The 13,297-nt window shown below is 34.9% G+C and overlaps 3 protein-coding genes and 1 pseudogene across 4 annotated transcripts; 2 read left to right on the top strand and 2 right to left on the bottom strand.

The window, feature by feature from the left end:
- Nucleotides 89–3,587, top strand: LOC104700312 (preprotein translocase subunit SCY2, chloroplastic-like). Its single transcript, XM_010415813.2, has 13 exons — nt 89–243; nt 502–978; nt 1,067–1,155; nt 1,255–1,334; nt 1,465–1,554; nt 1,668–1,759; nt 1,870–1,953; nt 2,080–2,221; nt 2,378–2,494; nt 2,600–2,729; nt 2,815–2,938; nt 3,025–3,131; nt 3,220–3,587. The coding sequence occupies exons 1-13, from the start codon at nt 153–155 to the stop codon at nt 3,307–3,309; spliced, it is 1,713 nt and encodes a 570-aa protein (XP_010414115.1). The 5' UTR covers nt 89–152; the 3' UTR covers nt 3,310–3,587.
- LOC104704314 lies at nt 4,213–5,529 on the bottom strand (annotated as a pseudogene).
- LOC104700310 lies at nt 7,651–9,129 on the top strand. Of its 2 annotated transcripts, XR_753551.2 has the most exons (4): nt 7,651–8,215; nt 8,310–8,518; nt 8,728–8,793; nt 8,887–9,129. XR_753551.2 is itself a non-coding variant. In XM_010415811.2 (2 exons), exons 1-2 carry the CDS (start codon nt 7,699–7,701, stop codon nt 8,387–8,389), a joined length of 597 nt encoding a protein of 198 aa, XP_010414113.1. In that variant the 5' UTR covers nt 7,651–7,698; the 3' UTR covers nt 8,390–8,655. The 2 variants fall into 2 exon arrangements, 1 of the variants encoding a protein (XP_010414113.1); XM_010415811.2 differs by lacking the exons at nt 8,728–8,793; nt 8,887–9,129 and having other exon boundaries at nt 8,310–8,655.
- LOC104700311 (probable glutathione peroxidase 2) lies at nt 9,119–10,880 on the bottom strand. Its single transcript, XM_010415812.1, has 6 exons — nt 10,723–10,880; nt 10,449–10,525; nt 10,158–10,219; nt 9,948–10,066; nt 9,430–9,597; nt 9,119–9,350 (listed from the first exon to the last, which is right to left on the bottom strand). Exons 1-6 carry the CDS (start codon nt 10,765–10,767, stop codon nt 9,312–9,314), a joined length of 510 nt encoding a protein of 169 aa, XP_010414114.1. The 5' UTR covers nt 10,768–10,880; the 3' UTR covers nt 9,119–9,311.

Genomic DNA, 13,297 nt, shown 5'->3' with positions numbered 1-13,297 from the left:
AAAAAAAAAAAAAAAAAAAAAAAAAAAAAAAAAAAAAAAAAAAAAAAAAAAAAAAAAAAGGATTTTTAAAGAGAGTAGAACAGTAACTATTAAAAGGCGAAGTTGTTCTTCCTTTAGGCTCTGCGCCGCGTTTTCTTCTCTCATCCTCTCAGATGAACTCGTCTCAAGCTTGCTTCTTCCATGTGCCTCTTCTTAGACCATTCTCGCTTTCTCATCCCCCCTCCTATGCTTTCCTCCCCAAACGTAAGTTTTACTTTACCTAGACTAGTCGGAAATCAAAAAGCAAAGATATTGTTACTTACCAAGACTAGTCGGCGGTATACAAATACAAATGGTTAAATTCTCGTTGATGAAAACCCTAATTCTCCTGTTGCTATAAAGTTCATTACTTTCCAACTGATACTATCCTCTTGGATTAGTAGTTCTCTTAACCCTGCAAATTTTCTCAATTTTGTCAATTTCTCAATTAAACAAAAACAATTGCTTTGATGTTTTTTGCAGGAGACCCAGTTCTGTGTTATCATCAACCTTTTCAATCAAGAAAATGTCTTACCATGAATTTGTCAAGCACGAGAGAGAGCCAAATTATGCAGATGAACAGAAGACATCTCCTTGTGAAAGAAAGGAAGAGTTTTTCTGTAAATTATTCAGATAAGCTTAGAAATGAATCCACTAGCAGCGGTACTGATGCTTTAGATGTGGAGATTATTCCTCAGGATTCACAGGACAGTGTCTCCAAAACACTAGAGGATAATAATAGGCCAAAGTCTTTTAGAAATAGGTTTCTTGATTTTGTTCGCATTAGTTCAGTTCTCAATAGCGCAGCAGAAAGGTTCTTTAAGAGTGAGATAAGGAGGAGGTTGTTCGTAACAGCTCTATTGCTTGTTCTTAGCCGTGTTGGATATTTTATCCCTCTACCTGGATTCGACAGAAGGTTAATACCCCAAGATTACCTTAGCTTTGTTTCCGGTTCTGTTGGTGAGTGTTCTAATGCCGTTTGAGTTTTATAGTCCCTTGTTGGATGACACTTCCAAGTTTGTGGTTAACGTTTTATGTTTTTTGATAGAGGAACTGGGTGAATTTGGAGCAGAGATCAAGCTTTCACTCTTCCAGCTTGGGCTCAGTCCACAAATAATAGCATCCATAATTATGCAGGTTAAGATCTTCCTTTGATCTGATGTTTTTTTGCCTCAATCTGTGGATTCTTTATATATTAGGAATATGATTGATGAGAAAGTGATCATGAAACACCAGGTGCTTTGTCACATTCTTCCATCCTTGGTGAAGCTGCGAAAGGAAGGCTTAGATGGTCACGAGAAGATCAAGAGTTATATGTGTGTTTAGTTTCTTACCTCTCAAGCCGTGAGATGAATTCTTAACATGCAATTACTTTGTTATAGCACTTCTGACTTTTTTGCTTCATTAAACAAAGTTACTAAATCGTTTTTTCATCTCTTTTTTTAGATGGTGGCTTTCCTTTTTCTTTGCTATAGTGGAAGCGTTAGTGGTGGCTTACACCTCTCTTCAATATTCAGTTTTTGCAGCCACTTCCCAGTAAGTTATTTAGGATTACTCACGTTAGGAGTAGCAAAAATTGTTGCTTTAAAGTTCTATCATCCATTTTGCCACAACTGATGATGCTAAAGTAAGAATGCATGCTTATTCAGGGTCAAGCATGTAATGATGACAGCATCTCTGCTAGTCTGTGGTGCAATGACGATGACGTGGCTGTGTGATACAATATCAGAATCTGGATTTGGTATGTGATTCTCTCTATCTCTATCTCTATAACCGTTGGTAGCTTATAGTGATACTGAAATGGAATAATTGGTGTAACTTTCTCATAACCTGTTTCTATGTATTTTACAGGTCATGGGTCATCTCTTATTATTTGTGTGGGCATATTGACGGGCTACACAGAGACCTTACACAAGATGCTCAATCAAATCTCAGGTACCTTTGGTTTTTCTTACTCCACATTTCTTTAACTTATGGTCAAGTCTTTACCTTATACCTGTATTCTTCCACCTTTCCAATTAATTTATAACTAGATAGAGTCATTCTTTTTTGGTTTTACAGGAAGTTTCTCGAATTGGTTGCCTTACTTGTTAGGCTTGCTGGGCATTTTTACGGTAGTAACTATGTTCGCTGTTGTTGTTACTGAGGGCTGCAGGAAGATAAAACTACAATATTATGGTTTTAAACTTGCTTCTGCTTCGAGGTAATATATAGCTTACATCAGTATTTTGAAGAAAAGGTTCTTGTATATTGCAATTTTTAGCCAATATAGCTAGAGTAGACTAGGTTAATATACATCTGGATGCAACATGTGGTTTACTCATATCTGATTTTATGCTATGTTTTGCCATTTGGGCAGAGAAGGTTCTCCAATAACCGAGGTGGAGCCATACATACCTTTTAACATTAACCCAGCAGGGATGCAGCCTGTCCTCACAACCACATATCTCTTGGCATTCCCCAGCATTCTTGCAAGGTAATTTCCCTTAAAGAACCCGTTAGTTTAATTCAATCTTGTTTCTTGCATCTTTGTGTATTGTTACCATGTAAAGCTGTCTAATGAGGTACTTTATGTTTTTAGTATTCTAGGTTCACCGTTCTTGTTAAACATGAAGGAGATATTAAACCCTGAAAGCAATGTTGGAGCACCGCCTTGGGTCTATTACTCGATATATGCGTTTTTCGTCTTTCTCTTCAACATCTTTGACATTGTGAGTAAATTAATTACACTTTTTTCAGTAAGAATTTCAGTCTTCCAGTGAACATTAAACATTTCATGTATTGAGTTTCTTATAGGCCAACTTGCCAAAGGAAATAGCCGATTATTTAAACAAAATGGGAGCGAGAATACCCAACATAAAGCCTGGGAAAGCCACAATTGAGTACCTAACGAAGATACAAGCATCAACTAGGTTTTGGGGTAAGTTAAGTTGTTCTAATTAGACTTATATTGTATGCATAGTGCAAGTATAGTCTCTTAAAACCAGTTGGTTTGGTTTGATTCAGGTGGTCTCCTGTTGAGCTTTTTGGCAACAGCTTCTAGTGTACTTGACCACTATCTACGCAGCATCAATCAAGGCTTTTCTATCGGATTTACATCGGTTTTGATCATTGTAAGTGTTCGATCCATTTTTCTATATGATTCAGTTTAACAACAATACTGATTATGTTGTGTTGATAATCTCTATTGTTTGTGTACAGGTTGGTTCCATTATTGAACTTAGAAGATCTTACCATGCCTACAATGTAATGCCGAGTTTAAGCAAAGCGTTGAAGAGATATGGAGTATAATGAGATTCGAGAAACAGAAGAGATTATATAGATATATTATTGTGGGTTTAGAGTTTCTGTTTCTCTTTTCTTTAGATTAGGAATTAGATGATTTTGTATTAAGAACCAAGAACACATTACCACCATAATCTTAGAAGATTCAGAGACACAAGTGCCAAGTATCTATCTTGCCAGAAAGGTTTATGCAGAAAACTAGTCAAACTCCATTCGAACATATGTAAGGTCAGAGTGGACAAGATTAGACTCGAATTTTTTTGACATAAATTGTTTAACTCTCACTTATTTTTTCTTTGTTAATATCTACTAATATGCGAAAACTACGAAATGAAATAAATTTGGTACTCAACTTGATCATATTGGCAACGTTAAGACCATGGTCCATATGATTGTTTGTATGTTTGGAAGTAGAAATATCATCATGTCTATTGCAAACATATTTCGAAGTCGAGATTTTGAGGAGTTCTTAACGAATGTTATTAAATTTTGTACTTCCCTTTTCCGGGATCTTTTAGGAAAAAAACATGGTGAGAGAAACTTAAGTGTTACATCTTGGTGGTATTTTGGTAGTAGTTTTGTTGAGAGATATATCGACCAAAACCTAGTTCCACTGGCTTTTCATATTTATTTCACATCCTTCATTTAATGAGCAATATGGTCAGATTCTACTTCTAGTATTCTACAAAATCGAACCAATATAAAATTGTCGGCAAATACAATGAAGATCAATTGACAGATTTTATAGCCAGAATGTTATAATTTAACTCAACTGATTTTCTTTGTTTGTCAACAAGTGAAAAGTCAACTAAATTTAGTTGCGGCAGATGTGGCTATAATTTATATATTTGATTAATAAACAAAGTCCACAGATTGTCGCAATTAAGAAACATATAACATTGTAATGACTTAAGCCTGGAACCTCCCACGAATCTGAGGATCCAGAATATTGCCTATGATATTACAGGTAGCTTCCGATGGATGAATCGAGTCAAAGAACAAAAACTCCGACCGATTCCCACACGTCGGAGATAAAGCATTACACATGAAGCTCGTCTCCAAGAACCCTGTTCCACAACATCCTCTCTTCGTCTCTTTAAACCCTGTTTTTAATTCCACACACACGAATAATATTAATCACTAGTGCTAATTAATATATGTATTTCATATAATAGCTTGCGGAACAAGAAAGAGGTTTTATATATGTACCGAATTTGCCGGGGTTTTGGATCATATCCATCACTGGGTCATAAATATTGGCGTAAAGGATTTTGCTTCCGGTAAGAGATGCTTCGATCTGGAGCAAGAGCTTCTGAAGTTTCTGATTGTATGAAACAGAGTCGCTGTTCTCTTGTTCCAAACAGGATCTAAAAAGGTTGAATTTAGCAGTCATTTGGATCGGTAAACACCCTATTGGCGGTAGACCTCCAACCATTATATTACGGCAACCTAGACTGTAAACCTCCTGCACATTAACCAGAGAGATTAACAAGAAAAATAATCACAAACATGTTTAAAGTCTTTTCCAAAGCCCTAATTGTGCTGTGGACTGTGGTAACTAATACTGTATGAGGAAGTCTTGATCTTAGACGTTACCCGCACGAAATTTTCAAGCCTCTTAAGAACAAAGTCTTGGTAATCAGAAATGAGAGGATACTCGAGATGCCTCGAGAGAAAATCGTAATAGTTCAAGATGAAATCGTTAGCCCCTGCCCTCACAAGCACGAAAGCATTGTTTATGATCTCCATAGCTTTCTTGTCTCCCACGATACCTTTGAGACGAACAATGTAACTCTTGAACATATTTGGTTGTTCCAAGACAGGGATGGCTTGTGTCGTGACACTTGTTCGGTCATCGTAACCGGCACCGGCTGATGCGAAACAGACTCCAGTTAGAATGTCTTGGTCAGAGAGATTTGGTTGTAAGAAAGGAGGAATGAACTGTTTGATGTTGAGTTTGGTTGCGAGTATGTCTGAGATGAGTTTTCCGTTTGAGAATCTTCCGGTCGGTGTGTGGTCTGGAAGATCAATGCCCTAAGGAACATGTTTAGCTCTGAAGATTGTTTGTATAGGGTAATTGTTGTTGCCTGTGTCGACGGTTGAATCTCCAAAGATTAGAATCGCTGGGAAGGGAGATTTCGTTGTGGCGTTTGCAGCTGCATTGCAGGATGCATGTAGTGTTGTTACGATGAAGAGAGTGAAGATTATGGTTTTCGAAGTTGACATTTTATTGAAGTTTTTTTTGGTTTTGTTTTTAGTGGATTTGAAGAAAGGTGTTGTTTGGTTATGATATTTATAAGGTGATTGGTTGTTAATTTATTGGACCTTGCTGGCTTTTGTGAGATTGTTTTTCTTTAAATTACCAGTTCAGTAACAAATGGATACAATTCTAAGTGCTCTGAATTTTGTTTCTCTAAAATAAGTAATAATTTTGTGAAGAGTTTTTTGGTTTAATGATAAGATTTTTTGAATATAATGATGAGATTTCATTCCATTAAAAAAATGAAACAAACAAGAACTCAGATGACACTCGGAATTTAACTAAAGACAATACTTGGGAGGGTGAACCTTTTTATTCACTTTCTTATAAAATAAAATAAGGAAACAAAATTTGTATACATCATTATAAAATAAAAAAACTCAAACGGATATTTTATAAATTAAACCGATATATTATTCCTTTTAATTGTAAAATCTAAATCATAACCACCTCATTTGTAAACCCAAACCGATATATAATTTTGTTCTAATTGTAAAATCTAAACTCTAATCACCTCATTTATAAACCCAAACCGACATATAATTTTGTTTTAATTGTAAAATCTAAATTCTAACCACCTCATTTGTATACCTAAATCGACATATAATTTCGCTCTAATTGTAAAATCTAAACTCTAATCACCTCATTTGTAAACTCAAACCGACATTTTCGTTCTAATTGTAAAATCTAAACCCTTATTCTCATTTATAAACTCAAACCGATATATAACCTCGTTTAATTGTAAAATCCAAACCAGACCAATATTTAACTTACTTAATTAAAAATATACAGAATTTGTTTCTTAATTTGTTTTACTTTTTCGTTTAATTTTGATTTATTTTTTAAATGAAATATTAGATAGAAGATTCTGATTGGTTTAAAGGAGAGGTGATGAATACAATGTTGATCACCAGTATTTTTCTTTAACTAAGGGACACATTTTCTAAATAATTTTTTTTTATCAACAACATGGGATATGAAGCAAGTAGCACAAACTAATGTTTTACATCTTTTGGCCATGGATCGGATATATATAGACACTATATTGCACAATTTTCGTTAGATGTTTAGAAAAGATTCGGATTTTTTTATAACAGTGATGATGGAAAAGGTGAACAACATGAGGTCTATGTGTCATTTCTCAGGCTGAGTCTCTTCGTTCGTATATGTCTCATGTTTCGCCTGTCCATGACATTATTACTCATTGTGATTTTTTCTTTCATGGGGACACTTATCTTATCTGACTGCGGTGACGGTCACATGAAGTTCTTATATATCCTCCTAAAGTTCTTATATATTCTCCTTTACAGTTTACATGATGTTGATGCTCTCATCTCTCCAGTCGGAGCTTGATATTAATATTGCAATGATCTTGTGTTGTATAGTGTTTTACCTTTCTAATGAGATTTGTTTTGGAGAGTGGAGCTACGGCATGCATGCTGAATACAAATCCCACTTAGTGTTTTTACGTTCATGGTATCATGACATTGTATCATATCTTTGTAACTAAAAAATGCTTGGGGCAGGTAGGTGAGTGGAAAGATCCGTGATTAACGTGCCATGAAAAACCAGTTGTGATTTTGTTTCAATTTCTATACGTCTTTTGACAATTTATACATAGCTTCTCGGTAACTTCGAATCCGACACGTTTCCTCAAAACGTATTTCTAAAATCATTTTTTCTTTTGCTAACTAAAACGAATTTATTCACTTCATTGCTTTTTAATAAAGCCGTATGATAATCAATTAATCAAAGTACATACAATAATAACATTCTATTAGTTCTTGATTTTTTTTTTCACCAAAAAAAAAATTAGTTCTTGATTTTTTAAATATAATAATTTGATGTTAGTTAATATTTTCAACTTTTTCAGTAGATGCCTAAGCCAATATCACAATATGTAATAATACTTTTAAAAAAAAATCAGGAATAATGTAAATAGGTAACTAAAATATGTATGGATGTTTCTTGAACACACATTTTCATAGAATCATTGGTTCGTTTTTTGCATGGCCCCCACAAAAGATGGCATATACAATAATTGATGCTTCGACGTCGCCGCTTTTTCAAGAAACCATCTCTTTATATAGTCTTTACATCACCACCATTCAATTACGATAACAAAAAACACAAGAATGGCTTGTACTCATCACTTCCAATCATCAGATCCATGGAGGACGCAGCACTCTCTCCAAGGAAACAACCTAAATGCTGATCATGATGTTACATCGAACACAGTCTTACCAGAACACCACGAAGAAGCGTGGGCCGCAATTGGAAACTCTGGTGGCAGAGGAGGAGGTGGAGGAGGCTATTTCTCCGGCGAGAGTAAGAAAAAGCTTGAAAAGAAGAAGAGCCAGGTGTTGCTTGAGGGATACGCCTTGGATGATCAAGATGATTTGACGAGAGCCAAGAGCTTGACGGATGATGATCTTGAGGAGCTTAAAGGTTGTTTAGATCTAGGGTTTGGTTTTAGCTACGATGAGATCCCTGAGCTTTGCAACACTTTGCCTGCGTTAGAGCTTTGTTACTCCATGAGCCAAAAGTTCTTAGATGATAAACAAAACCACCACAACTCTTCGGAAGAAGAGGATTCGCCGCCACCACCGACCACGACTACTCCAATTGCAAATTGGAAGATCTCTAGCCCTGGTAACTCTCTTAATCTTGATTAGAATTTATGTCGATTCACATGTGATTGGTAAGAACATTTTATTGATTTTGTAGCCATTTTTTAATATATCAGGTGATGATCCAGAAGATGTAAAAGCTAGACTCAAATACTGGGCACAAACTGTAGCTTGCACCGTACGTTTGTGCAGCTGAACAAGAATTGATCATCTCTTCTTGTCTGAAGCAGATTGGTTGAACTAGAAAAAAGACCTTATTTGCAAGAATGAAGTCTCTGCTTTGTTAGCTGAGAATAGACCTGCAAATGGGTCTATGGATAAACTGGTTTGCCATGACTTTAATTCTATATTTATGTGTATTAATTGTATCCTTAGTGTTAATGATTTTTAATGAATTGGAAATAAATGTGTGAATGAATAAAAAGTTTAAATTTTTTTGTGTCGACAATTTCCCCTTGAATGTTTTGTTTGAGTGCAATGTGGTTGCTTTAACATCTGACATCTGAATTAAGGTTCTTGTGCTCATATATGCAGTGATGAGATATAGAGACACAATCAAATCTCCAACTGTATATATATAGAACTCTGCTTTTGGCTGAGGTAATATGATCTAACTGTTGAGAGAGTTTTAACTTTTTGTATGTTTTCATGATCTTGATCTGTCTTTGTTTTTTTTTTGTCATTGGTAATTAGGCTTATATGATGACATTACTTCAATCACAAGATGTCAATCAAGAAAGCACATCATGACCTTTGTATGATGTTTTTTTTTTCTTTTTTTTTTTAACGTGTGATTCTTATCTTTTTTCCCGTGGCTAGGAAAGAATCAGAAACTTTTTGTGGTCATAAGTTGTGAACACGCTCAACGTGTCGTGTACGATAGGGAGAAATCTTTCACGTGTTCTTTGTTACGTATACAACTGTCTTACGGCCCAATGTGATTTATTACTAAAAACTTTTTTAAGTCTGATATTTAACCGAAAGTCACATGATAAATGACATTGAAGACATCAGTTATTTAGAACGTAAATGACAGATTCAGAGAGAATAAATTTGCAATATTGATGATTCTAAGATCACTTGGACGAAACGAGCGTTCTTGAAACATATTCCGATGATCAAGAAGAAGCCTGTCCCAAGAGAGTTTGGATGTCTTTCTGCATAAATCCAAAAACAAACCGTCATTAGGATGGATATATAGATTTCGGTTTAGGAGAGAGCCAGGGTGGTACGTACCTCGAATTGAAGAGGAGAGGTTCTGGGAGAATATCTCTGTGAGACCTTGCCGTCAGGAGAAACCAAAAACTTGGTGAAGTTCCATTTGATGGCGTCAATGAGCAAACCACCTTTCTCTGCTTTCAAGTATTTGTATAACGGCGCCGTGTTCTTCCCGTTCACATCCACCTACATTTGCCGTCAACATTCATTACACAAACTCCGATAATGTAACAAAAAGTAAAACAGTAATCTTAATTATAGCAATAGGTGAAGTGTGTACATAAACTCACGACATAAAAATATTGTTTTCCTAATACATTGAACACCTATTACTTGTGCTGTTTGGCAAAGATTAACTTAAAAACTTAGTGAACAATGATTAACTTGAAATAAGAACAACAATTGTCCAGATTAATTCTAACAGAGAGACCAGGGTATGTAGTTTAAATGGTTTGTACTATTGCCGCTACTGTGGCACAATTAAGGTTCAAATTCGATGGAGCTTGAGTCAAGGCCGTAGATAAGTTTTTGTTTACCTTGTCAAAGATGGGGAATTCAGCTTTGAACCTAGTGCAAACAGTTTGTTGAATCTCTTCATTGTTCCCTGGTTCTTGTCCTAAGAACTGGTTACATGGGAATGCCAGTATCTCCAACCCTATTTTTATTTAATCATAATCACAATTAAAACTAACTACAGTTAGGATTTTAATTGTGTGTGAGAGAGAGAGTATGTATAAATCACAGACCTTGATCCTTGTATTTCTCGTACAGAACATTCAGTTCCTTGTAGTTCGCATCCGTCAGACCACTGCGGTTAATGATAAGAAAATTTAGTTTTGACGTCAAGCAAATCTGTAATAACAAGAACAATGACTACCGGTACTAATCTAAACCAAACTGAACCGGATTGATCATCAATCACTAATTTCACAAGATCTTGTAAAAAAAACTAGGCAAATCATAGTGTTCACAAGATCTTGTAAAAAAACTAGGCAAATGATAGTGAATTTTTAACCAAGTGAAAAAGAAGGTTTAACCATTTGGAAGCAACATTTACAATCAGAAGAGTTTTGCCTTTGTATTGGTCCAAACTCACATCGTTACCTCCGATGTCCTGCCATGTTCAAGAACACACACACATAAATCTTTTCATACAACACACATAATCCTGCTTGAGATAGAATCGAACATTGAAAATTCCGCTACCGTATATTATATAGGATCAAAACAAGATGTTCTTGTGGTTGTTTACATGAACTAATTAATCTAAGATTATACAAAATAACCAAAAAAATATGAAGAGAGAAAAACCTTGACGGTGAAGTCGTAGATGGACTTTGGAGATTCATCAGCCATATTTGCAGAGTCGTCCTTGGTCTATCTCTCTCTTTCTAAGTTTTTTTTTTTTTTCTTTTTTAAGTTTTGAAGAAAGAAGAGAAGAAATGTTAATTTTTATTTTGTACTTATATATATAGGTTGATAGGATCAGATGCTTTAAATGACGAATCTCTTGTGACGAACGGTGGGGTAAGCATCCACGACTTTCCATATTGATTGCTTACCATATCTTATTATTATTATTTTCATTTTCAATTATTTGATTAATAGGTACATGATCATATAATTTTCTTTTTTCTATGTCGGCCGAGATATTGTATAAAATTAAATTAAGAAATGTCAAATATAGTTAATTTTCTCAAACTTTAAGAGAAATTTATTTAATCTTAGCGAATTTGGAAAAAAATCTTCAAATTTTCCCAAAATGACCATTAATCATAAGTTTTGACTTTCATTTACAATTAGCGATTGTTAATGGTAAAAAATTATCTGTAATTGGATTCATTCTCAATTATGGTATATCCACAATTTGACCTGATTTTCTCTCAATTATAACTTGTTTTAATTAGGAATATATCTAAAATTTAGTTTTTAAAAATATATTTACTATAATACAAATCAAATCAAGATGGCACAAAAAATAAATAAAAAAAAAACTCTATTGATAGTTTTGTTATGTTGTTTGTTCTACTCACCACACCACTTACAATATTAACATTTGTTTCAAGGTATATAGAGTCTGGTTTAAATATGATGAAATAAGAACAAAAACATTTTTCAAAATCTAACTACCAGCTTGAAAATTTCAGTCTCTAGGTCTCATCAAGTACTTGGACCGACCTGATCAGGCATTTAAAATTGAATTATCAACATGATAGAAAATAAAATATTAATAATAATTGTTTTTATTTTATTGAATCTGAAAAAAAATTGAAAGGATAAAGTTACTTTTACGCAACGCAAGAGAAGTTAAGCAGTTGGTCAGTGCACAGGTATGGTGTGAATTTAATGTTTTGCATATCTATCCCACTATATATCTCATCTTCCACAAATATAAGCTATAGCTATTTCCTAATAACAATTCGAAACCGAATTAATTTCGTAAATATCTGAAAAATGGTTGACATTTTAATTTCTAATCTGATCCTCTGTAGTTGTACACAACACATTTAGAGGAGCCAGAATAAGAAGGTAAATGGCAATTTCGACATCTGTATGGTTCCATCGGGTCAATCTATTTGGTTTTGTTGGTGCTATTAAATTTCGAATAACCGGATTACATCTAAACCGGCCGGAATTGGTTCTCTTTTAATTAATGTTTCCGGTCCGTTACTCGAGTTGTCTCATGTGTGACTATTCCGGTTCCCCTTAGAAACTAATTTTCAAATCCACAAGGGGGCGGGCTACCCAATCAAATTTGGCAAAGAAGAGAAAGGTGAATTTTGTGATTATCAAATCCCCAAATATGACGGTGACTCAAATACTTGATTTTGTCTCGCTCTGTGTGTGTGGTGTGTAGTATTGGAAGTAATTTTGGTGTAACTGTGTATTGTTGTCTGTAGCGGACGGTTTGTTCTACGCTGACCTGAATGAGGTTCTCACTAGAGAGCTTGCGGAGGATGGTTACTCTGGTTTAGGGTTACTCCAATGACAATGAGGACTGAGATTATCATCAGAGGCAGAGTTAGCAAAGAAGAGAAAGGTGAATTTGTCGTGTGCCATATCATCATCCACTCTGCGGGCGAGCTGCTGGTCTATGTGTTGAGTTGCTTTCCATATCATACAGTGAATCAGAAAATTTTGCATTCACACTTATACATATATATGTACTCAAACACAGCAATACACAAAAAGAGATGTTTCTAACTGATTATGGCTTTTCTGACTGTCCATGTAGCTTGAGAATGAGGATAGACTTGTCGTCCTTCGATCTGTGGAGGATGAAGAATCAGATCAGCTTATACATACGTATGCTTTCACTCTGCAAAAGGTATCGACAAACATCAACTGTTTGCCTAGGATCAGCAGAAGCATCAAATCATAAAACTTCTGAGTAACTCCCACCACACCACCTAACCCCATGTGTGTTTTGTTCACTTTCATCTTCTCACATATCCACTTGACATGGTAAATCTTAGATAGTACAATTCCTTTGAAATTCTGCTAAGATAAACAATACATCTTAGCAGATGATTGAATGACGCTTTACTAAACAGTCTAAACTTGATCTGGACATCATTTCATCTTTGGAAAGTGTCATTCATGAAAACTTTTTATGATTGCTATTTTTGTGCAGATGAGTGAATTCCACGGGAGAACTTGATGAGTGAATTACACGGGAGAACTTGTTAGACCGTCTATAGCTGAAAAAAAGAGAACGTCTTATCTACAATTCAATGGTGGTACGTATTTTTGACTTTACTAACTTTCTACAGTTTGGTGCTAGATGGAAGATTGAATAAACAGTAATGGAACAATTAGTCGGATTAACCTGTACTTTATTCATCATCTAAATGTTTTCTTCTTATTCGAGCAATTTTCTTTCATA

The sequence above is a fragment of the Camelina sativa genome, chromosome 7 (assembly GCF_000633955.1).
Source record: "Camelina sativa cultivar DH55 chromosome 7, Cs, whole genome shotgun sequence".
Lineage (NCBI taxonomy): Eukaryota > Viridiplantae > Streptophyta > Magnoliopsida > Brassicales > Brassicaceae > Camelina > Camelina sativa.
This window is presented reverse-complemented; position numbering and strand designations above follow the sequence as displayed.